We start from the raw sequence: 26,497 nt of genomic DNA on the forward strand, positions 1-26,497 counted from the left end.
TTGCTGAAGGAAAATACAACAATAATGCTTGCAAGACTCCATGTATTAAGTTTCATATATACTAGTCCCCATGCTGTATATTTTCTACTAATGATCTTTCAGTGCTAGTAGCAAATAGTTGTCAAAATCTTTATAAGTAGTCCTTGCAAGAACAAGTGTTCTTCCTTCACTTTATCCATGTTTTGTTTGAGTGAAAACAAGAAACCTATTTGTTCTCTTTTGTTGTCTGTATAAGAGAAATGTCATATATATTTTTAACTTCTTTTTTAAAGTGCAGCTCATTTTATTTAAAACTTACAAATTTGAACTGTATTTTTACCACTTGAACTGCTTGTTTTTAATTTTAAAACATGCTCCCTGTGTATCAGCTTGGTTTATGGTTTGCTTAGTATTTTATATGTAGGTGTATATACCAATGCTTGTAATTTCAAACTATGTTTTTCTTGCATGAAATAGATTTTTGCCTTTTAGCTAGCCTTCAGGTACTTTGGATCTTTTGAATTCATACTTCCATTATCACAGTTTAAGTCTTTGTGACTACTGCCTTCCTGTAACTACTGTCTGGTTCCTAATGTCCAAAGGACTGGTTTGGTTCTGTAAGCCAGCACACTTTAGGTCTAGAGTGTGCTGAGTTGTGTGATGCTCATGAGGAGAAGCTTCATACAGTCATAATACTTGATTGCAAAGGGATCCCTGTATACTTTTGCATAGAAGTATAGCTTAATTTTTTTCATTTAAGATGAGCCCTTACATTTAGCTTCTGAACCTTTGTTGGTGCTGTGTTGGTGTCTCACTTCTTGAAATGTTGCTTTCAGATGGTTACGTAATAATACGTGAGTATTTACTGGACCTATTATTCCAATTTTTTTAATATTGCAGTGTCCTTAAAATCTCAGTTGCTACTTCTGCATTGGGCAGATTATAACACTTAAAGAATGGATTTTAGTAACTGAGTAAAAATCTAATTAAGTATCTTCTTGCAAGGGTATTGTCCCAATAGAGGACATATCAAAATAGAAATGGTTCTTTGCTTCCACTGAAGATGTGAATTCAGTGATTGTCTCAGTGTGTAGAAATTGAATAAGGTAGCTTTTCACTGAGTGCGAACTTGACTCCATGATATCCTTTGCTTTCCTTTAAAACATCAGATAACCCATATGGAAAGAATACACAGTACTTTTCTGAGATTAGAAGAGAGTGACTTTGCCATGACTCCTCAACTGCATAGGAGGAACAATACAGAAATCTAAAATAAGTTTTCTGTCTAGGAGAAAATGTTGAGAGCAACATTATCAGTTTTAGCCTGTGCAACTGAAGTCTGTGAGCTGTTTCTCTAGCCATAGCTTGTTTCATGCCCAAATGTTAGTTCAATAAAGTAAATGTCCCTCTCACCTATCAGCGACTAAGCTAAATTGTAGATTACTTCGTGTATGTAATTATTTTTAAGAGTTTGTAAATATTATGTGTATGTATCTTAAAAGATATCTATCTGTATATACATACGTATATACACATATGTACACATATGACAACATCAAAGACAGCATTTAGGATATATATGAAGTTGGCTTCTGGAATGTATTTTGTAATTCTGCAAGTTCTGTTCGCCAGGGACTTTATCTTTCTCCCATTTATGTTAGTGGAAATCCTGCCTTTGCACTAACAGTGCAGATGGCTTCAATTTTTTTTTTTCCTGCCAGCATAGCTACTTTTTTATCAGTGTCTGGTCTGTTTGCTTGTTGCTGAAGATAGTGAAGAGTTTAAGACAGTCTGCAGGATAACGATTTTAGGATTAAAAGGTATAGAACATAAAGATTTTATTGCAAGTAAAAGAAAACAGAATATAGCTTGTGTCTTATAATATTTATTGTTTTTTAAAAGTTTATCAAGTAAAGAGTTGTCTGGCTCTGTGTGTGTGTATGTATGTATATATGTGAAGTAATTCGAGGCCGTTCAAATTAGAGTTTAAATTTTAATATTTTTGCTCGTAAGGGTTTCACATTATGCCATTGATGTGTAACCCTTGTTATGTATTTCCTTACTGTTAAAAGTTGATCTGCCATTTTGGGCCAGCAGGACCTGTCTATTCAGAGACAGGTACCCTTTTAAAGCTGTTTTGTAGACCTGGCGATGGAAGTACTAAACTCCCCTTGGAAAGGGGTAAGAGGAGGAGGAGGAGCATGAGAGGAATAAGGTTTTTTTAAGGAAGCCCCCCCTGAGTTTGGTAGAAAGAAGCAAGGGAAAAAGCTGCAAGGCTTTTCATCATGCATAGGTCAAGGAAGCAGTACTGTCCTGTATTACATTTCAGAGTTTGTGGTTGAGTGGTAAGCTGCCCTTGAGGTTCCCCTGAGGGGAACCTTTCTGAGTTGGGGACGGAGGTCACCAGACCAGTGCACTTCCGTGAAGATCCCAGTACTGGATCCTCTGCTTCTTCTTTTTCACTTGTTTTCTACTGTCTCTGTCACATGAGGTGCTCATATATCTGCTAGTATCTAAGATCCAGTTCTGGTGTTTAAGCTTTTCTTGTTAACTTTTGTGGAAGTATTTTTCTGTGGGAAAGAGGGGGGTAACTGCTATTGGGTTGGGCTGAGGAGAGAGATGAATGATTTTATGAGATAGCTGTTTGGGAAAAAACCCTACTTGTTTTGCTAGTAATTTTCAGAGAACTTGATGCCACATAATTTTCTTTTAAGGTTATTAACATATTCAATAGAGCTATTTCTGCCTCCTCAAGACAAGACCTGTGTGTTTGCCATAATCAGTCACATTTACAACACAGAATATGAGTTCAAAATTCAGTGTTTATTGTCCTATGCTCACTACATTACACAGTACATTGCATAGTTTGTATACATACATTAACACAGTATGTATTTTGCTATCGTGATCCAGTGAAACTGAGATACTGTTGAGTCACAGATGAGCATTCAGGACTGACAGAAAGCAGGAATGAGACTTCCTGCATCTTTCAGATCTGGAGAACACCCTGTGTTCATATTTTTCCAACTTTGCTACTATTCCAATAAATATGCTAGATCATCACAATAATAAAAACACTACCAGTAATTCTAGACTGACATGGAAAATCATGTTCATGGTTTAAAGGAATTAATTCACGAGTTGCATGCATTTGTCCAATCTACATTTTATTGCCATGATAGCAAATGTGAGTGTAATAGTTAATGCACTGGTAGTGTTTGAAATACGTATTTTAAAATAGGAAGCGTACCAATTCCTGTTTAACTAGTACATAAACAATAACAGAAGAAATATGGAATGCTTGAAAGAGGATGATTCAGAATCTTAGGGACGGAAGTAATTTCATTCCAGGCTTGGGTGTTTTTGTGTCCTGATTCAGCAAAGCACTTCAGGACTTCCTAAAATTTAAGTATGTGTTTGACTTGCATTAAAATCAGAAGTCCAGATATATGTGCTTTTGTACTTTATGGGGTTTAGAGCTCAAAGAAACTATCCTTCATCAAATTAGTTTGTCAAAGTCATACTGTCGTAGGGAGCTGTGATTTAGAAAGCAGAGAAGAAAGCAAAACTTCTAGCTAATGCCTTTGGGGCAGTGGGCTAAATAATATTTCTTAGTACTAAGCTTTGATATCCGATGTCTTCAAGTAGAATTAGTAGAAAATTATGACTCTCTGATGTTTCAGAAACAGAATACATTTATTAAAGGAGAAAAGCTTTGGAAATATAAATCCTTAAGTTATATATTAAAAATTTGAAGTTAAGAATTGCTTTCATTAATGCTTACTTAATTTGATTTTTTGGATGATGTAATATAGATGCTTAAATTCTATATTATTCTTGATTTTCAAAGCGAATAGATTTTAATTTTCAACCCTCTTAGTGGACTTAACTAGTATATTGAGTTATTTTCATATACTATTTTGCCTTGTGGGTTTTAGCAAAAACCGTAGCTAATATAAATTTGACAGACATGCTTGTGCTGTAGTGTGGTTAAAAAGAAAAGGAAGGGATCCATTTGTATTGTGTTCAGATTGTGAAAGGAACTCAAATTAATCTCATATGTATAGCCATATGTGTTAATTCCATAACACTGGTTTTTATGGCATTCTAAGCTATACAAGAAGCTTTGTCCTCTAAGTTCACCATGTTACTTCATAACTGGAAAGTTTAATTCTCAAAGAAGTATGAGCTTTAAATAGCCACTGAGATTAAATTAATACAATCTAGTTTTCAAATAGGTAACTTAATTGAAGTACCGTACAGATAGAAATAAAAATAATTTCATACTTGGCATAATTATTCAGATTTCTAGTCACAGCGCACCTCTTTTCTGTCACTGTCACCTGCACACTAAGGGGGACTACAGAGTATTTCAGATTTTGAATCCAGATCCTTTGGATTTTCTACTGGAAAAGACTGCAGTTGATGTTTTATGTATACAGCACTTAGAAAAGAGCATTCAATTCTTCATTTCCATTTTTTTGTCGTATCACTATCTCAGAGAAGAGAAATAAGTCAGTAGGAAATGGTTGGCTTTTCTATTACAAATACTTTATAGCAAACACTTCATCTTCAAGTTCTGTGGTATGAAATGTCTGGGTTACCTGAAACTCAGCATGAAGGTTAAAGCTAGCACAGTGCAGAGTAGTATATTTCATTTTCGGTGGTTTAATTTAAAAGGTAAACACTTTGCCAACTTGGACTTCTCCATCTCTTTCAGAATGTCTCACTGAATTAATGTGTTCATTTGGTGCTTAAGTGTAACATTTCATGAAAATAGTGAATTGAGTCTTTTATTTTTCAAGTTACAAAAATTTGCTATTAATTGCTGTTGAATTTTAGGAAGAAGGAACACAGAATATTTAAGGTCTACAAAACAAAATTTTGCCTGTCAAGAGGTGTTTTGTAATCCTATAGTTAAGAGAAGCAATTTATTCTAACATATTATTGAAGATAGAGCCCATAGAAACAGTTCAGATGGTGTTGCTTTACATCATGACGTTATGGGGGAAAAAAAGAAAGTAATGTAATTTACATGCTGCTTGGACAACTGCTAGATAAAAATATTGCAGTTTTATAACAACTCATGCATTATTTAGGTATTCTAGTAGCCTCCTGGTATAAAATGAAAATATAAAAATAATTTTCTAAATTTATTTCTTATTGTGATGCTAAATTACCAAGTTACTTGAATTAATAAATTTCCTTTCAAAGAGACCTTAGCAGGGACACCTAATTACAGAAATAAAACTAAAATCTCCTTTCTCTGAATCTGAAATTTTATCCACATTTTTCTGTCTTTCTGTACCTATCAATATGCTTGATTTTACACCCCCACCCCCCCCCGAAATGTATTGTTTTATAAATATCGGCAAATTCTAATCTTAATTGCTCTACAGCTTTTTGGGTGATTGCTAGTACTAAACATATTCAACATAACATACATAACATACAACATAACAACAACGTTAATTTTTTAGTGGAGAAAACTAACTATTGAATACTTTGGATCCTGTGAAACGCTGGAGACACTTCCTGCATGAAAAATCTGATTGTCCTCATTGTACCATGTAAAATATCTTTACATGAAGGCACTATAAATAATGGGCATTTGATATCAATATTCCTCATTCATTCAATTTTTATTTTATAAAATAGAATTGTCCTATCAGAGTGTATCTAAATAAAATTTCTATTAAAGGAGCATCTAGTCTTTAGAGTGGGAGTAAAGTTCAAAGACCATCTTGTATCCTGCTACTGTTTGGCAGTTGGGATGGTAAACTGCTGTATTAATGATTTTTTTTTTTTTTCCCCAAAATCATACTTTTACTTGCTAGAGTTAAAACATTTCAGGTAAACATATTTGGATACTGTCAGCCCACAGGTGTAGACAGACAGTAGCCAGAAGCTAGCAGCCTTCTTGCAGATCTCCTTTAGATGTCTTAGATGTTGCTGGTTTTCAGCAGACTGAGCAAGACTGCTGTAGTCTTAGCCAGATCTGTCAGGGGAGAGGTTAGCCAGAGGTTAGAGAGTGGAAGTGGCCGTTGTATGGCTCCCTGGAACCATCCTCTTTCAGCAGTTCTGTGGCAGTCTGCACCCATCCCTAGTCTCTTAGTATCTTGCTGGAATCATCCAACACAAGACAAGTCGCATAAGTTCTACTTGAAGGTTTTTACTGGGAAGGGAAAATTTTTATTGAAATGCGGTAGAGAAATGATTGTTACTGAACTTTGTGGGGAATTTTGAAAGCAATTTGTTTCACTTGCTGAGAGGGTAGAAGAGAAATTGTAGTTTTTCGTTAACCTGTTTGTGGGTTTGGCTCTTTGCAGTGGTTTTTTTATTTTTTAAAATTAATTTATTATTTTATTTTTAAGGGAAGGCATCACTGTAAGCTTGTATATATAGGCTTGTACACTGTAAGCACTGTATGTACCATGTTTCTAAAGGGTTTTGGGATTTTTTTTTTGTTGTTTTAAATTTAGAGTCTGTCTTTATTGGTCTTCAGGGTATTTCCAAACCTGATAAAAGAAAGAAAACAAGAAAGAAAACTGCAGTGTTGGGGGGGAAGCACTGAACTGAGACACATTTTAACTAATATTGTTGATAGTTATTACTGTAATATAGGCTAGTGAAAAAATGGATCTCAGTTTCATGAACTGTTGTGGTAGTTGCCAGAAACTTCTGAATAAAAATAAAGAGTAGGCTGATAATACTTGGTCTGAGGAGAAAACAAAAATAGAATTTCCCTGTTCAATAGCAGAGCAAAAGATAAGCCCTAGGGGTCTTGCTATAGGCTGCAGTTTTCTATTGGTGCTTTTTAATGAACAGTGGATTCCTGACCAGTTGTCAAATTGACACATGGTTGGCATTTATGTCTTTAAATAACAAAATATTTAGATGACACTGGATTTTGTTAGCATAACATTACCAATTGAGTTCTTTCCCTAACAGTGGCATTAAACACAAGACTAAAAAGAGATCAGTTTTAGTTTTATTCCCAAGCTTTCTTTTTTTCTGTTGATACATTTATTCATTTTTAACACTTTTTCTCAAAGAGGGTTTTGAGAAAGTTTAGCCTTTTGGATGGACGATATTGCTAGCTTGAAAATGCCAGGTATCTTAAGAAACATACTTGGTTCCAGGATTCTGTAAATGTCTGAGCCAATTTAGAGAGGTACAAGACATAGTTTGAATGAGATTTATTACAAGGGGGAAGAATTTATCAAAATGGGATTGTCTGTTGTTTTGATAGGGCCTGGGGACTACATGCTTTTATGTATCTGTTAACATGCTTGTGCTCTGGACTTGCTTAGAGGATGCTATACAGAAACATTGTATTCTAAGAAAGCACAGACAAAACCTTAGTATGACTATAAACCTTAGTAGCTATAATGCTGTGATATATAAACTACCCTCTTACTCAAAGGTAAGACTTTTTTCAAAAATTAACATTTGAATAAAAACCGTATTTGCATAGATTGAGCTTGCAGCACTTCTGCTTACCTGAGAAGGCTGGCACAGCTACCAAGCAACCATTTCCTTACTGAACAGTTAGGCTGTGCTGAGCAGCTCTGCGTAGTACTGCAGGAGATGCCTCAAGTCTCAAAAAAAGAGAAATGCTAATGAAAATGTTGCAGTTGTGCACATAAATTTGTGCTAGACTGAGGCCATTGACAGGACCATAGCTCACCCTTAGCATGTCTGCTGCTGGATGGTTTTGCAGCAATGCCTTTTTCAAATGACTTTATCTAAAAGCATTACTTACTTTCTGGTATCACTGAAATGAACCCATAGTTGGAGATGCAAATGCATCAACTATTTTAGTAGAGAAACACAGAGTAATAATTACAATTATGGAGTAAGCCTCTGTTTAGAGAAAGATAGATTTCTTTTCAAAACTGTCAGTTCCTTGATTTCTTCTTTGTATCTCATGCTCTTAAATTCCTGTTTGTTCCACTGAACAGTAAATGTACAAAAAAAAATCTCACAGTGGGTTGGGAAAAATGGCAATTTCATGTATTGTATACCCTTGTTTTGTTGTATAACGCTAGCCTGATTCTGCCATACAGAAACTGGCAATACAAGTACAATAGAAATTTTAAGCTCATGTAGTTTCAATAATTTTGAGATGATTTATGTATAGTATGGTAGTATTTGGTATATTTAGTATTGGAAACTGTACCTCCATAAAACTGTTTCATGATGCAGTGATTACTGAAGGACAGGCGTATTCAAGTCATGCTTTATTGTGACCTTTGCAAAGGTGTCGATTAGCCTGTAAAAATTAATACTTGCTATCTAACTATTTTTTAATCACAAACCAGTAAGAATGACTCAGCAATTGAATGTTTAATTAGCTCCCATTTCAGCTTCTGATTTCCATCTTCATTTTGAGGTTAACAGTTTGGTGTCTTGAGGTTAACAGTTTGGTGGAACAGTTTGAGCAGATCATCCTGAGTGCCATCACACGGCATGTAGAGAATAACCAAGGGATCAAGCCCAGCCAGCATGGGTTCAGGAAAGGCAGGTCCTGCTTGACCAACCTGATCTCCTTCTACAACAAGGTGACCCGCCTAGTGGATGAGGGGAAGGCTGTGGATGTTGTCTATCTAGACTTCAGTAAAGCCTTTGACACGGTTTCCCACAGCATTCTCCTGGAGAAACTGGCTGCTCATGGCTTGGACGGGTGTACTCTTCGCTGGGTAAAGAACTGGCTGGATGGCCGGGCCCAAAGAGTGGTGGTGAATGGAGTTTACTCCAGTTGGTGGCCGGTCACAAGCGGTGTTCCCCAGGGCTCTGTGTTGGGGCCAGTTCTGTTTAATATCTTTATCAATGATCTGGATGAGGGGATCGAGTGCACCCTCAGTCAGTTTGCATATGACACCAAGTTGTGCGGGAGTGTTGATCTGCTTGAGGGCAGGAAGGCTCTGCAGAGGGATCTGGACAGGCTGGATCGATGGGCCGAGGTCAATTGTATGGGGTTCAACAAGGCTCAGTGCTGGGTCCTGCACTTGAGTCACAGCAACCCCATGCAATGCTACAGGCTTGGGGAGGAGTGACTGGAAAACTGCCAGGCAGAAAAGGACCTGGGGGTGTTGGTTGACAGCTGGCTAAATATGAGCCAGCAGTGTGCCCAGGTGGCCAAGAAAGCCAATGGCATCCTGCCTTGTATCAGAGATAGTGTGGCCAGCAGGACTAGGGAAGTAATCGTGCCCCTGTACTTGGCCCTGGTGAGGCCGCACCTCGAATACTGTGTTCAGTGTTGGGCCCCTCACTACAAGAGAGACATTGAGGTGCTGGAGCGTGTCCAGAGAAGGGCAACGAAGCTGGTGAAGGGTCTGGAGCACAAGTGTGATGAGGAGCGGCTGAGGGACCTGGGGTTGTTCAGCCTGGAGAAAAGGAGGCTGAGGGGAGACCTTATTGCTCTCTGCAACTACCTGAAAGGAGGTTGTAGCCAGGTGGGGGTTGGTCTCTTCTCCCAGGTAACAAGACATAGGACAAGAGGAAATGGCCTCAAGTTGCGCCAGGGGAGATTTAGACTGGGTATTAGGAAATTTTACTTCACTGAAAGGGTTATCAAGCATTGGAACAGGCTGCCCAGGGAAGTGGTTGAGTCGCCATCCCTGGAGGTATTTAAAAGACGTTTGGATGAGGTGCTTAGGGACATGGTGTAGTGGTGGTCTTGGTAGTGTTAGGTTTACTGTTGGACTCGATGATCTTAAAGGTCTTTTCCAACCTATATGATTCTGTGATTCTGTGATTCTGTCTTGTAAATAGACAAAAACTGATATGATCATTTTGCTAAGACTGGTTGACCAAGATGGTGAAAGATATTAGGCTACATTGGAATAATCTGAGTTTATTTCTGCATTTGCGTTCATCTTTGAATAGCACTATTGTCAGCTTTATTTAGGATGGGATACATTGTGTGGTATCAGAGGCTGATACAGCTCTCATCAAAGTCCTAAAGCCATATTTCCTTTTATTTTAATGGAGTCGGATTGAGCCCTGAGCTGTTTTGTTGTTTGGTTTTGTTTGTGGTTTTTTTTTTTTCCCCAGTGCTAACAATAGGAGGTTAGTTAAATGATAAGTAATGGTTAGAAACATCAGAAGCAGTGCATTTTATGTTGATTGCAACAGCACCAAACTCAGAATAGAAAAGTGTTTTATCTGTCCCTAAATCATGGCAGGTAACCATGGCAATCATACCATTTCCAACAGCTCATGGAAAATATTTGAAACATCTTAAGTGAGCTGTTCCATTAATAATGAAGAACATCAATGTTTTGCCATCTGTTACAGACTAACAGTGTATATGAAAGACCAGCAGTTGTGTGAAACAATTTAAACTGCAAGTTGGAATGAACTTGGCTTGTAATGAAAAATTGCAAAACAGCATACCATAAAATATGGTACATTAGACTCTGCTTTTTAGTTTTATAGCTTAACATAATCTTATAATATCTGTTGAGAGTCTATAAGATTTCCATTATGTATTCTCGTTTTTAGAGATTTGTAATTTGACACTAGCATTTTGCTGTGGGCAGAAACTTGGCAAATTCTCAGTCAAAAAGAATTTCATAAAATATTTTGGGAGACATCAGTTTCAGATTAAAAATATTTTCCCAGATGTGTTTTGATGCTTCTACAATCTGAAGTGGTTTTGCTTGTTAACTGAAATTTTGTGGACTCTTAATCAAAAGTATCTGCTCTTGAACTGTGGGCTAGGAAATAACTTTGACAGTAGTTTGTGCAGAAACAGTAGCAGCTTTATTTTTCAGAAAATATGCCAGGTGAATGCTGGTTTGTTAAGTCTCAATTAACAATTTTTTTACAATATAAGTTTACTCTGCATCAATTGGTGGTAAATGTGGCCAAGATGCCCTACAGATGTATATCAGAATCTGTCTGTATTTTTAATGTAACTGAGTCCCTCTCTGTGTAGTACTCTTTCTTCTAACAGGGAAAGAGAGATTCTTAATTGTTGTGGTTTCACCCCAGCCGGCAACTGAGCACCACCCAGCCGCTTGCTCACTTTCCCCCCAGTGGGATAGGGGAGAGAATCGGAAGAGTAAAAGCGAGGAAAGTCGTGGGCTCAGATAAAGACCGTTTCATAAGTAAAGCAAAAGCTGTGCACGCAAGCAAAGCAAAACAAGGAATTCCTTCACTCCTTCCCATGGGCAGGCAGGTGTTCAGCCATCTCCAGGAAAGCAGGGCTCCATCACGCCTAACGGTGACTTGGGCAGACAAACGCCATCACTCCGAACGTCCCCCCTTTCCTCTTTCTTCCCCCAGCGTTATAGGCTGAGCACGACACCATATGGTGTGGGATATCCCTTTGGTCAGTTGGGGTCAGCTGTCCCAGCCGTGTCCCCTCCCAACTCCTTGTGCCCCCCCAGCCTCCTCGCTGGTGGGGTGGGGTGAGGAGCAGAAAAGGCCTTGACTCTGTGTAAGCGCTGCCCAGCAGGGACTAAACCATCCCTGTGTTACCAACACTGTTTTCAGCACAGATCCAAAACATAGCCCCATACTAGCTACTGTGAAGAAAACTAACTCTATCCCAGTCAAAGCTAGCACATTAATCAATTAGGAAGGGCAATGGATTATAATTGTAGGCAATGTATCCCTCCACATACTAATTCCTTTTCTAAGCACAAAATGCTTTCCTGGATTGTTAATCAGGTGGTGCTGAATATGTGAGGCTTTCTCTTTGGTCAGATTGGAGCTGCTTTTCACGTACAATAAGGTAATTTCAGCATCATTACAAAGAGTGGTAGTAGCTGTCCATAAATAATCCCTTACACTGAGGATATATGGCTCCAAAGAGTTTATCTTTTAAATGGACAAGAAATCTCGAATCTTGAAAGCAGAGCTCCTACCTTCTTTGAATACTCTTTTGCCCCCTGTAAGTGCCATGGGATCAGGGATTAGATTTATCATGAATACAGTAGGAGATATTTTACAAGTAATAGTTAAGAGTTAAATTTCTTCAAGTTTGGTAGGATCATTTAGTCTACCACTGGACCCAGTTACAAGAACTGAAAGGGCCAGTTAGCCTTGCCTTTTGGTTTTAAAGTTAGTAAGATTGTAGCCAATTGTTCAAACACCTTCATGGAAAGATTTGTAGAAACAGCAACTATGGCCTGACTCAGGAAAATGGTTAAAAACATGTGCTCCCAAATTGGCTATGGAAGGATCTAGTATGTTCTATATAAAAATGAAGAAAAACTTAAACAGTCTATTTTTTCTGTAATAATTTCAAATTATATAGAATTTGTGTCCTATAAGCAGTTACGGCCCTTGAAAGTATAGGAACCAGATATGTATAATGCTGGTTTTAGTGCCATTTTTGGTATGTGCTTCTGGAAGAAAAAAAAATCAGTGTCACAATTATTCAAAATTTATTTTTATAGCCAGATTTGAAATAACTTACTGGTTTTTGTCCAGAGTTCCTGCTAGTGCTGTTTTTTCAAAAAAGCAACATATGTAATAAAGGCAGGTAAAATTCATAAAGCATTCCTGCAATTAAAAAGAGGCATTTATGAGGCAAAGAAAAGATCTTCATTGTGATTTGGATCCCAGCTGGTCAAATGATTGGCTTGATGATTCAAGACACAAGTTCTTTTTTCTTGTTAGAGGCAGGACCTGCTATTTATGCATCTTACTCATTCTGTTTCTTTTATACATTTTTCTTACCTGATTTTCAGAAAATACCTTTGATCTTTGTAATAATACCCATCCATATTTTTGAGCGCAGGTCTCCTTTTTCAGCAGGATCTCTCTTCAGTGAGATCTTGAAAGTGTGCGTTTATTTAACACTGTTACTTTATCTTCCCATACATACATTTATCTTCCTAAAAATGAAACTATATTATCTAACCTTTAATACTGTGAAAATGTTTGTTTCCACAGTACATTCATATCAAGCATACATAAATCCGTATATTGAATCTTAGGGGAAGACCTTTGCTGTTTCCTGTGTGACTAGATATGCAAGTGTAGATTTGAATTGACAGATACAATCTCATACAATCACCAAAGATATGTGCTAAAAGTATGGTTTTTTTCACTGATACAAATCCAAAGCAAAATCTTTCCCTTTACTTTTTGCTTATAAATAAAAATACTGTTTAGGAGTTGGAATATAAAATACTAACTAGATTTCAGTTGTAGATAATTGGGTCTAATGAAAAGAGGGTAACAGTTACCTTTTTATAATTTGAGACTGAAAAAATCGTCCAGGCTTTGAACCAATTGTGTTTTTCTATTACCAATTATTGTATTTACTATTTTGTGACAAAACCTCTTTATTACTGCAACAACTTGGCAGTAACAACTGTGTGGTAAAATAATTCCTGAGTAGCCGACCTGCTGTTGCAAAGTGCATGTTTAATGATGAAGTATAGACCTACAGCTGAATCGTTTTGACCTTGGTTTACGTTACTTCTGGTAAGGACAATGGGCCTTAGTACATGGTACAGAATTTCACGGTAGATTGCTCAGTGTTTGTTTTAGAGATCAAATTTATATCAGGCTAAAAGAGCATTTTTAACTGTTTTCAGGCTGAGCTTAATTTCTGAGATTTTCTGTATTTTGCTTGAATAAATGGCAGAAAAATAGCTATATTATAAGCACTAATTTGATCAGCTGTAAACAGCAAAAATGCATCCCCCAGGCATGTTCTGGCGGTCTTAATTAGAAAACTCCTTTGTGCCATTATTATCTGTAGTTAATGAGATTCTTTACAATAACATAAGGGATAGAAGGTACCTACATTCAGCATTTTGCTCCTGTGTTTCTAACAAAGTGGTCCTGCCTGTGAAAGAAGATGTATTTATTTAAATACATGTGCAGTACAGAAGATACTAAAAGAATGCAGCTTCTGCTGAAGAGCAAATTTTAACATAATTTAAATGATTTTACTGAACATACTATTGTTGAGGATTTGTGACCAAAAAAACTTAAGAACTGAAAAAGTGCTAATGAATGTGGTACTTTAAAAATGGAGATTTTCTTGGGAGCTTGAAAACATAATTAATAGAAGTGATGAAAGTACAATCAAGGAAGTGTAGTGGGGGTGAGGCCAGTTCTTTGGAATGGCTCTAAGCTGAGGCTGTGTCTGCACTGGGAGCAGGCTTGTGGAGCAAAGCGATGCTTCTCCTTCCTCTATTATACACAGTCAAGTAAGACCGGGGGAGAGGATTACTCCATAATTGAAATGGTCTCACGTGCCAAACATCACCACTACTCATGTGGTTAAAGCTGTCAGAACCAAAGCTGTTCCACGAACTTTTTCTTCTTGTCTGAGATCTCCTATGTGCCACACTTTCTTGTCTTCTGCCTCACGCAGCGGGTGGTAGCAAGTGTCCCTACCAATGTGATGATGTGATTCTTTAAATCCTTTGAGTGAAAAGATGGGAAGACAAGTTTGTTCCTTGAGCTAGTCAAAGAATCCAGAAGGAACAAAAATCTTAGTGAAAAGAGGAAAAATAATAAAATTAATGTTAGTCAATTAGTTAATTAGTATTGCACTACACTTTTATTTATTATTAGCATTCCATTTTATTCTAATATTATGTGTTGCCACGTATTAAAATTTTTGCTTTAACATTTCCCAACAGCTTGTATAGACTTCTGTTCCACACATTTGTCCAGACTTCGTCAGTGCAGCGGGACACGGAGCAAGCTGTTGCTCTGTTCCGTTTGAGTAGTAACTGTACTCAGTTGTGGAGTACTGGGTGAGTGACTGCAGAGTGGATTGCATGAACTGTCAACAATGCAGCTTTGTTTTTTAATAAAGTATCAGTTTCCAAGAGTTTTCAGACTTCATTTCTTCATTTATCAGTAAATCAGTTAACACTAGAATAACTTGCTACACAATTTGTGTGTGTAGTGTGTGTATGTTGCTGAAAAACAATGTGACTGACAAAAAAGAAATAGGAAACCATATAATACATAGGGTTTCTGATTTTCACACTCATCTTGATTATTACATGTATTAATGGAAAACTGGAATGTGAAACAGGGCTGGACATCTGTGTAAGTTCATATCTAGAAAACAAAAAAAATTAATCTGTATATATTTGGAATTTTGTGAACTTAATTAAACAACACAAGCGCTACCCAAGTTTTTGAAGCCTGTAAGTATGAATGTCTTCAGCAATTACAATTACATGTTATTAAGTAATCACATGCAAATAAAAGACAAGAGCAGAAAAGACTTCCTTAAATTATAAAAAGTGAGGCTATTTTTAGTATACAGGATTAGTTGCCAATATTTGCAAATGTACCTTACTTAACATTGGTTGATTTTTTTTTTTTTTTTAAATTCTATGAATTTAAATTACTACTTTGAGAAATGTCATTCAGAATCTTTTCTCATTTTCTTATGTCTCCTAAAAATATTGCTGTTCCTGGTAACTTCTCCTAATGAGAGATAAGAACAGAACAAAATGTCAATAAAGGTTCTAGGAATTCTACAGGAGTCCTGAATTCGAAGGAACATCCCTGCTTTGATGATGAGTTAGTCTGTTTTACCTAAGGAAGGAATAATCTTCAGATTTGCATCCCATGCATGGCAGCATGGCTTGAACCTTTTTAATACAATGAATTTATTCAGTGTTGTCAAATGTACTTATGGTGTTTTGTTGGTGGGTTGTCATTTTTTGCAAGAAACAAGAATTTGTTTCAACGGCTTTTCTTACACAGATAAATAATACAGGTTGGATAGACACATTTATAGATAGTAGTCTTCCTTTGAGAGCTGTAATTGTCTAATAATAGTTTTGGCTTCATGCCTAAAGAACATGCTCTGCCATTTAAACCAGGTGATCAGAATGCCTGCATTTCTGAGATAGAGCATACTGGCTGTATCACAAACCAGCCAGCACCTGATTTCATTGTAAACCTGTTACAGTCTTATGTTAGTGTGAAATGTGTAGACTTTATATTATAGTTCACTGTAATTGCGATCCCTCACAGGAAGAAGTTTAAGCTAGATGTAAGTTACAGGATGCATGGCGTTGTGCTGGTTGTTAGACTTTTAATTTGTACGTCCCTCAGCAGAATGTGGAGTTTATAGAATTATTTTATTTATTGGGGCAAATATAGTATAAAATCCTGAGATCTAAAATACTGTAGGAACTCCTGTAAAACATTTTTATGAGAGTTGTGGTATAGTCTTTAAAAAAGCAATCTACTATATGAGAACTCCATCTCAAAATAATAATTTATTAACATAATAATTAAAAAGCTGGAGAAATATTAATCCATTCTGGAGTTTGTGTACCCAACACCTGAAAAGTATGAATTGTGAAGAAATTGTGGGAAGAAGTTGGTATTTCCTCCTGCGAAGACTGGTAATTCTGGATCTCAAAAAGAATTGTGTAAATTGTTATGCCACTGCCTCTATGCCGCTGTTATGCACTGCCTTTCTAAGACTGTAGTATTTTATGGAGATCTACTATTATGAAAAGAATTCTGGTCCATAGAAGAACCATTCTGCCAAGGAGAGAATTTGGCATCCTGTCAGTGGATGTTTTTGTGGAACAGGTTTTTATTAGGTTGCATGATTTTCCTTTGTCTCTAAGGACAGGGTCAAGGGTTTTTTACGTATTGCCGACATATTTCTATAGACTTAATAAACATAGATCATCAAAAGATCAGATTTTATGCTTATTAGGACTGTATAGTTACATTATAGAATTGAAAAACATATTCTTTGCGCCATTTATATTTTTTCCTTTCTATTTTTAGGATGCAAAGTTTGTAGAAGAGCGACGCAAGCAGCTACAAAATTACCTAAGGAATGTAATGAACAAAATTATTCAAACTGTGCCAGAATTCACAGCCAATCCCAAAAAAGAGACTCTTACTCAGCTGATGCCCTTTTTTGTGTAAGTATCTGTCAAGTAGTCAAGAAAATATTAAGCTTTTTTCATCACAATTTAATTTAAAATATAAAATACGCCAACATCTCCAAAATCTTTAGAACAGTGGTTTTTTTTTAAATAGAAGGCTCCTGTTCAAATTAGAAGTGCTTTTGTTATATTTAAAGGAATATATGACATATGTAGTCATTTTTGTTTATTTAAATGGTGACTTTGACCAAAAATCACTGTGTAAAGCTTTCAAAAATATCTAAGTGACCTCAAAATCTGCATCCATATGTACTCTTCAAACATTAGGTGTTTTCAATTTCTCTTTTATTTGGTCTTTTTCATTTTTGTTTTTCTTTTGTTTATGTGGGGTTCATATTTTGTTTTTAAATTTATTTAGGGGCATGAGCTTGGAGCACTATTAGGGTACTCTACTAAACAAATTAAAAAGTCAAGCTGTTGAACTCTTTCTAGCTGAACTTTGCAATCTGCTGACACATGTTCTGATTTCATTAATGTTAACATTGAATATGTCCAGAAATAGTTTAACACAGTCATCTGTTAAGAATCTCAAAACAAACCCTTTGATATATAATCATACAAGGGATATAATCTGTTAAAAATCTTTCCATTTTGCTGTAAATATCATTCTTTACAGTATTTGTAAATTATATTTAGAACTATTTAAGAAATAATATTAATGAAAATTTGGTTTTGAAAGTGGTGTTAACTTATTTCTTTCATTAATAATTTTTCAGTAAAATAGTTTTTCAGTATAATAGTTTTTCAGTACTATACTTGTACAAATTATGTATAGACTGAACACACATTCATAGTAAGCCCTCATATTAAATTTGCTGTCCACAAGGCTCTGCACAGGGATTGTGCATCCATGCGTGTGAATCCATGGATGGATCAATTTGCAGAATCAACACCAATTTAAAATTAATATGTTTCAGTAGAAGTGTACATACTTAGCTGTACTATTTGCATGGTCTTGTGCAGAGTTTCAGGTTTTCAAGTTGAAACTTTATTTCAAGAAAGCTGTATTTATTAGAAAATATAATAGATAAATGGAAGAATGCCAAGATGTATTTTGTGGCATTCATGTTTTTTCAGTTTTTCCTGGATTTGAAAAAGCAAAAATCAATTTGATGAGACATTTTGATGATGATGTTATAAATGGCAAAATGATGTCTGTAGGGACAAATATCTCAAGACGCTTACCTTTTTCTCCCTAAGAACCTATTTTGTAGAATTTGACTAAGGGCTGTAAAGATTGAAATGGTTTCAAGTACTTCCAGTACTTCCATACATGGCTTTTTGTGAAGTCATTTTAAAGAAGTTGTCCTTCATGTTGTACTTCATTTTGTTTTTTAAAGAAGAGGGGGGAAAATACGAAATACATTTGCAATTGAATTTTCAACTCAAATAATTTTTGCTTTTCCTGTCCAATTATATTTTATTTTAAATGGTTAGGTATAGCTTTGTGAAGTAGTGAACTGATAATTTCTTGTCAACTTCATTTCATAACTTGCTGCTTTAAATGTAGAGCAGGAAAATAAATTCTGAACAGTGTGCTATTTAAGGTCCCATCTTTTTGATTGGCTTGTTATAATTGATTATTCTGAGTTCCACACAGACAAGCAGTAATGCAGAATAACATCCGTAAGTTGAGGCTAGCTAGTTTTCCTCCTCAACCAGTTTACTTATGGAAGAAATTCAATTTCAAGCTTTGTGGGGTATAAGATATTTTAATAAATTATGATTATGGTTTCAGGTGTACATTGAGTTGCTGTAGTAATTATCATTACCTCAACAGTACAAGCGGTCATAAAGATAGCGACACAACTAATATTAAAATATGACAAAAGTGACAACAGTTTCAACCAGAAGCTATTAGATTAGGAAATACTGTGGCTACTCTAGTTAGGAATATTAATTTGAAGTTTTGGCCTTAATTGATGGAAAACATATTCATAGTCGCAGTTCATTACTTTAACTGCGATGCATTATTTACATGCTTTAACCAAAATTGTTTTGGGTTTGGATTTTTATTTAATTTCAATTATTAGAATTTCACATATTTTAAATAAATCTATCATTAATTGTACAATTCAACAGTGACCATACTGTGAGATTATAACTATGAGATAATACAGTAGTGATGTAAAAGCAATGATACTTTTCATCTTAATACACTGTTGTTACAGAAATATTTTATTACACTATCTTTTTATTCTACTTTGAGAAATGACATTTCAAGAATAGTTTATTTATAATCTCTTAGCCACTTATGTTAAAAACAGGAAGGGAAAACAAATTTCCTCTTATTCCTCAGCCCTAAACAATTAACTTGCTTTCTGATAGTTTATCTCATCTCTTTTATAAGTGTGTAAATAGAATTTAGATCTCATGTTTTTGTTTATTAAAAACATGCCAGGTATGAGGACCTGCACAGGAAAAGATTCAAAATCACAACCCCATGTAATAGGTTCTACCAATGATGCACAATTCAGAATAAACACCAGTACCCTATTCTGCTGATGTAGAAAAAACCAAACCAAAACAAAAACCACAACAAAACAAAGAAAAAACCCCAACCCTATTTCTTCTAATAAATGTAATGAGCTGAATGAGATAGATACAATTAATTTCACAGAAAGAGCAGTGTTTTATTGAGAAGACAGAATATTTAAGTAACCTGTTTTCTCAATATGGGTACAATTCAGTATGTGAAACATTGTGATACAAAATAAAGCAATTATGTCTAAGGAAAGAAATTTGTTCAAGGAGACTTGCTCAAGGAAATTTGCCAACACCATTTGTCAACAATCTGAAAACACCAATATGATGCACTGCATTGATGCTAACCTTTTTTGGGTATAGATATACGATAGGTTTCAAAATGGCTATGTTTATTTTTAGAGGTTTCTTTTTCATTTGGCAATTTCATAATTCTCAACACATCACATGAAGCAGTGGCCTTCAGGGGATTCAAGAATATTCTTTGATATCTGGACATTATGGCAAAAAGGTTCTGTTCATATATTTATCTGTGAATTATTTCCTTGGAGCTTTTTCTCAAATAATAGATGCGTCAGCATTCTCTCTTAGCTAGAGTAGATAGTTCTCCATGGGAATATTAGTGGTATTCTGGAAAAGCTTAGCTGTTGAGCAAAATAACTATATACCTCATTTACAGCAGAGAAAGTGGGTTTTTAATGCATTTTTCTACTGAGATATCAGACTCTTCCTCTGCAGCTAGAGCAGCAGTATTAAATTAATATAAAGATCTTTCAAACAATGATAGAAGGAGCACATTTTAGAAAGTATCATCATTGCTAGGCTATCATTTGCATTCTCAATGTCCTTTATTTTCTGAGAGTCATGACCTGGCACTGTTGGTGAGTAGGAAAAAGCATCTAAAAGAAAATGCATTTCAGTTCCACTTCATATTGCCAGCTTCTCCAGTATTGCCCTTCCTTAATGGATTTTGAGCTTTGTCAACAGGAGATCTTGAACAAGCTGGACTCTGTGAAGTGTTTATTACATTATTCAGTTGTAACCTTTGTACCGTACCTGCAATTCTGTTCTCTTAGGTTTAACAATATTTTTGTTTAATAACATTTTAATATAAAACACTGTAAATACATATAATAATTATGATATATTTAATTTGTACTTTATAGCACAAATGTGCGTATAGTTGCTGATTACATCTTTATTAATGAAAGAGTTAGCAGTTACAAAACACTGAGATATTAGTCATAGGACTGTGCTGTAGAGAGTAGCGATACCTCAGTCTGGGAGAAAAAATTACAGTCTTAATATGCATAAAAAGTCCCTAGCGCATTAGATCTGTCTATTAGGAAGCAATGAAATATAAAATAAAAAAATAATTATCTGGTCTTAAAGAGTTTCTTCTCACTGCAAAATTAAATGGTCACACTTTGTGTGAAAATGAAAAATACCATAAAGGTTATGACTGATTAGGCATCCTATAGATAGAAATTACAAGGTCAGTTTTAATTAATCACTTTTAAGACCTGATGTAGGTCCTAGAATATGATTATGGTGAACAGAAAATAAGATTAATGTCTCTAAGACTGAATCCACTGATTATTAAATGCTGGAAGGAATATTGCCTGAAATTTTTGTTGTCAGGTTGTTCCTTTGGGGATTTCTCCCTTCCAAATGCAGTGATTTCATACAATCAGGCACAGATCTGATGAGGCAAAACATTTTAATTGATCTGTATGAAATAGCCTGCCACTGTTATAAAGAAAGAAATTAATTTTATTTTGAAACTCAGATACAGCTAACAGTTTGCAGTAAAATAATGTGAATCAGTTCGCTAGCATTTCTCTTCATTATTGTATCAAATGCTAGTGGTTAATCATGGAAATGTAATTTGTTTTGATTCCTTATGCTGTGAACTGTCATTAATGTATTCTTTCTGTTGTCAATCTCTATCATTTGTAATTTCAGTTTGTATATTTTTCAATTTTAATGCTGCATTAGTTCAGTCACAGGTTTGGTCAAATAGTTTCCTTTATTGTCCACTTTCATGTCTTAATGTAAAAAAGAGATTCTGGCTCTGCTAATTTGTCTGTTTACATGCTGAATAACAAATTCTTTGTAATAATAAAATTGACATCACAAGTTAAATTTTCCAGTCCATGCAGAGCAAAACCTAAATCAAGAATTGGCACTGCTGAATTAGATTGCTACATCTGCTAGCTGGTGAAGGCCTGTCTGTTAATACTTACTTAAATTAACATTTATTTGCACTCATTATTGGTACATTACAGATAAATAAAACTTGTTATAACAAGTACACTTGTGTTTTAATCACGTTTTTATCAATCTATCCAAAAAATATCACACACATTAGCTCTTTGTAAATACATAAGAACAGGAGGGATCTTTGGCAACAAGCATCACAGTTCTTTGGACCATATAATTGAGTCTTTCAACATAAATCATCATCATAGGTTATATGATTTCAAGTATGTAAAAAGCTAAAAGCTATAAAAAGTTGTGAAAAAGCCCCTAAAATGTTGCGATGTTCCAGTTTTCTGTCTCTGTGGTTTCTGTATCAAAAGTCCTAATTTTTTAGAAGGTAAAGATTTTCTCCCCATCATCCTCATAATGGGCACAAAGTGAAATACAAGAAAAATAAGAAAAAGCTTTTTTTACTGTAAGGGTGATGGAATACCCTAACAGGTGGCCCATCCTTGATGCTCCATCCTTGGAGATATTAAAGACTTCACAGGACACAGTCCTGGGCAACCTTCTGCAGGGCGATTGGCTAGGTGATCTCCAGAGGTGCCTTCCGACCTCAAATAGTCTATAAATCTATGATTCCCCAAAATCTCAACCTGAAATTTTAACTTGAGTTGTGTTTTACATAAAACCCGCACAAAGACGTGTTAGCTAAATATACAGCTGGTCAAACAGATGTTATATGTGAACAGAAAAAAGCCTAAACAGCATGAAACTACTAAAACATGTACTCCACTTTGTAGCTGTGCAATGCTGTTCAAATAAGAATACTGCCACTTTATTGACTCTTTTGCTTTGGCAATGCAAATGTTTGGAGTAAAATATATGCAAGAATGGTATAAACAGAATGTTGTGAATATTTTCACAGATTACTGTGCTGAGTATTTTTTTAATCTCATTTTCTAGGCCACAGCTACATGTTACAACTGTTTCTAGATAACTATTAATTATATGTTCTGCTGAGCTGCAGAGCTGGACATTTGTTCTTTTGTGGTAGCTGCTCAAACTACTGCTTTAGTAGCTGCTCAAAATAGGCTTTAAAGAAAGCAGAGAATCTGCTCAGTAAATCATCAGAAAAGAGGCTAGAGCAGGTTCTGAGAAACTGTTGTCTGCGGGATGTGTTTGAACACCAGAGGAGTCATCAGTTCTCCGCAATGATTAGAGGATTGTAATGTTCAAAAAACATGTTGTGTTCACTTCACTGGATGACATTACTGGCAACATATTTGATAGCAAAAGTTGTGTACTTAGGTGTTTTGTGTCAGTTGTCTTTGAGTCACCAAGACAAACTGTAGTAAAAAATTCACTATTTCTACCTCTCTCTCTCATTTTGTAAATGCTTCCTCCCTCCTGGAAGGTAAAGTTATGAGAAGCACAGTAGAGAGATACAGGTGCCAACTGGCAGGCAAATTTCAGTACCAACCAATCAGCCACTCAAAAAAAATGTTGTCCTGGAAATACTCCTCTCAGATTTATTTAGCACTAAACAGTATGTAAAGCCAAGTGTCTGCTTTTGGTCTTGCAAGACCGCAAAGTTAAAATAATGTGGAAGAATAGATGATTGTTCTTAGTGGGTGAAGAATTTTGGTTTGGTTTGGTTTGGATTTTGGGGTTTTTCTTATCATCTCTATTTCAGTTGCAATTGTCAGTGTGTCACTGAGAATATTTAAATGTGTACATTAAAGGTATGAGAGGTAAAAAGAACGTTAACTTCTATGCAATACTGTTGCTAGTATTAAAATGTTGCTTTCAAGCATAAATTAAATAAATCTTGTAAGAAAATTACTGTGAGGTTCCTATGGATGTTGTATCTCTGAGTTCATTTTAAAGAAATTGAAAATTGACCCTTTCAAACTTACTTTCAAAATATTTTAGAGGGATAAAAACATGTGCTCAGACTTAAAGTTAACTACAAACTAGTCTATCAGTTGTATTTCATTCAATAGGTTCATCTCTCAACAGGAGATATTTACTATACAGATATGGGCACTGTTTCAGTATAAAGAATGAACTAAAACCTCTTCACAGAAACATTTGTGGAATATTATTTAAAATAAGATCTTTAAATACATAGATATTAATATATTTACGTATAAAGGTAGAGGAGAAAAACTTGTTAAAACAGTCCTTTTTCTGTGTTCTTGGCCAGTGACAGTACTGAGATGAAGTTTTCATGAACTAACGGACATTTTAAAGGAATTTTAGGTTTATAAATTTCTCAGTTTGCAGGACTTTAAATCTCAATATCAAATAAAGTGAAAAATGTTTTTGTAATCTTATTCTGCTCATGTCATGTTCTAATGTTCTCTGCCTCATTTTATGATTTATAAGAAATCAGTTTTATAGCTGCAAAGGTTTCTAAAATATTTTAGTTATTTCCTCCCTTTAGGACTTGCTTAGCTGGACTGATAGTGCTGTATTTATAGCAGCAGTATAGCTCTTAGTTAACTAGTCTTTCTGGATGAAAAGCTACAAAAGATGATTCTGTGAAAAAGCAAAATAATTCTAAAGTATGTTTCTCTAGCATGTAAACAAAATAGCAGAAATGATAGTTACTGCAGAATTTATGCATTGAATGAATGGGAATCCCTCCTCTTATTTGAATTCCATACTATCTATATATAACATAAATAAGCAGAAGCCTACACATGTACATTCATCTATATCAACCCAGCAGTGAATGTTTTTGTTTTAGAACTTTATTCTCCAGAAAAAGGTAGCTTGGAATATTGTCAGGTATTGATACGACTGTTTGTACATGAGTGCTGAATACTCATTGAGATGATTCCTTTCACAGCCATGTAGTTAGGGTATGGTTATATATTTAGTTAGTTAAGCATTGCATGTATGTAGGATATGTGGTGTTTAGTCACATATGTGTTTTGGGAAATACTAGTAACATGATTTTTATACTGAATTTTTGTTTTGCACATTCTATAACACATGTTGGGTCTGCAGTTGCAGCCTGGAAGTTCTTGGGGCAATTGGAAATGAGACAGCAAAATTGTCCTGCCCATTCAGTTTGCAGTGTATGTGGTGCCAGTATTCTGCTGTTAGTGCATTATCAGGTAAACAGTAAGATTAAAAGCAAACAAACAAGCAATCTCTGAAATACTGCAAAACAATTTTGATGCGAAGTAAGGAAGTTTTAAATGCAATTTTGAACAGGTTAATTTCTCAAAAAATGAGTTGGTGATGGCATGACACTTCTTAAAGCTATTAGTGTACATATCTGCACTTTCTAATAGAATAGATGCCAGTATTGAGCTAATGCGTCCTAAAGAATTGTGGCTAGTGGCCAGATTTTCACCTGATTGCGTGCTTTGAAGTGGCAGCTTGTGTTCTCAACTTGGCACTGAATGACTACAACTTGGCGCTGAATGACTTCAGTATCTCTTTAATGCATCTCAGTTATGTTCTGTAACAGTAAGTAAGCTCTCTGATAAAGAGGAATATAATTTATATGAACAAACTGGGAATAGCATTTGCTTAAATATGTGACTTTTAATTAGTAAAGCATCTCCTAATGCCTGAAACATGCTAATGAAACTAATTTATTGCTATGTGAATTGATTGATCTACTTAAAAAACTACGTAGAGACATTACACAATATTTATCTTTCAATAGAACTGTGTTGCCAAGCACTGATGATTGTTGAAGTAAAAATAGCTTAGATACCTAAAATTTGATTACCATGTTCAGATAATGCAGGAATTTCCATTGCAAAAATGTATTATTCTTCTGTGGATTTTTTGCTGATGATAGAACTAAAATATTTGGAGTGGATTGTTCTTAACAAACATATAGTTGTCTCACTGTTATTCTTGGTTTCTGCGTTCCTCACTTTGTAACTGACAGTTTTGTTTTTAGTCTCTCATAATGTATGAGGCTTGACATCAAACTCAAAAAAAACATCATGCCTGTTTTGATCTAACTGAAATGTGAAGAAGTAGGGCAAAAATTGTTTGGTCAAAGTATATGACAATTCATACTTTCATCTCTTTTCCTTCTGCAAGAATTGTATTATGATGTTACATTGTCTTTTATTTTGTGTTTTGGCACATATCGACATTGAAGACGTGTATTACATGGCATTCTACAAATGTATTAAATTTTTCTTTCCCAGCTCTGAGTAGCTGAGAGGGTTTATGACTGTTAGAGGAAAATGAGGAAGGAAAAAAAAACATATCAGGAGGAGTAGAAACAGTGATAAAGAGGGCAAGAATAAGCAGGGAGAGAGAGAGACAGGATGCTTAATGTTAAAAGGAAGATGGGTTGAATATAGTAAGGAAGAACTGAGAAATACTGGTACTTGAGGATTACTAGAAGCATTTGGCTTTATAAAGCTAGTTTTATCCAAACGAATATGATGTTACAGTTGTAGTTTTCAGTTTTACAAGTGATCTATCTGGGATTTGACAGGTTTTTGTGAAATAATTAAAACTGATCCTGGCTTTAAATTATAAGACTCTAAAAAATTGAATAGTCATTGGAAAAGTGTGTCAAGTCTGCCAGATAGCATTTGTTGCAACTCTGCCACTCCTTTCCATGTGGTGCTGTCCTGCATCCTCCTATTTTGTTGGGGCCTAAGGTTTGCAAAATTGTTTCTTGTTTATTACCAGTTGTTAGTCTTTTTAAATGATCTGAATAAATGCTAAAATCTGTAAATCGAGCTAGGAAAAGACAATTTTCTGTGGAAGATGATTGCCTCCGTAATGCAAACTATAGCATAGTTTTATTCTATTGTGTGTGAAAGACATTGCAGGAGAGTTAAGGAAGCTCTGTTGTAACTTGAGTACGTATTTGAGCAAATTTTAGTTTATGTTCGAGGATTTTTCCAGCACACTTATGT

General features: G+C 35.3%; 1 protein-coding gene across 4 annotated transcripts in view; it reads left to right on the forward strand.

Annotated features, from left to right (window-relative positions):
* The window catches only part of SNX29 (sorting nexin 29), a 145,872-nt gene that overhangs the window by 92,264 nt on the left and 27,111 nt on the right, over positions 1–26,497 (forward strand). For 3 of the 4 annotated variants that reach the window (XM_072878059.1, XM_072878057.1, XM_072878058.1), the window contains one exon: positions 16,735–16,874. In XM_072878059.1, coding sequence (XP_072734160.1) covers positions 16,735–16,874 — 140 coding nt within the window. Of the gene's footprint in view, positions 1–14,600; positions 14,703–16,734; positions 16,875–26,497 lie in introns of those variants that run through there. The other variant, XM_072878060.1, reaches the window with a different exon arrangement.

This window comes from Ciconia boyciana, chromosome 13 (genome assembly GCF_034638445.1).
Source record: "Ciconia boyciana chromosome 13, ASM3463844v1, whole genome shotgun sequence".
Lineage (NCBI taxonomy): Eukaryota > Metazoa > Chordata > Aves > Ciconiiformes > Ciconiidae > Ciconia > Ciconia boyciana.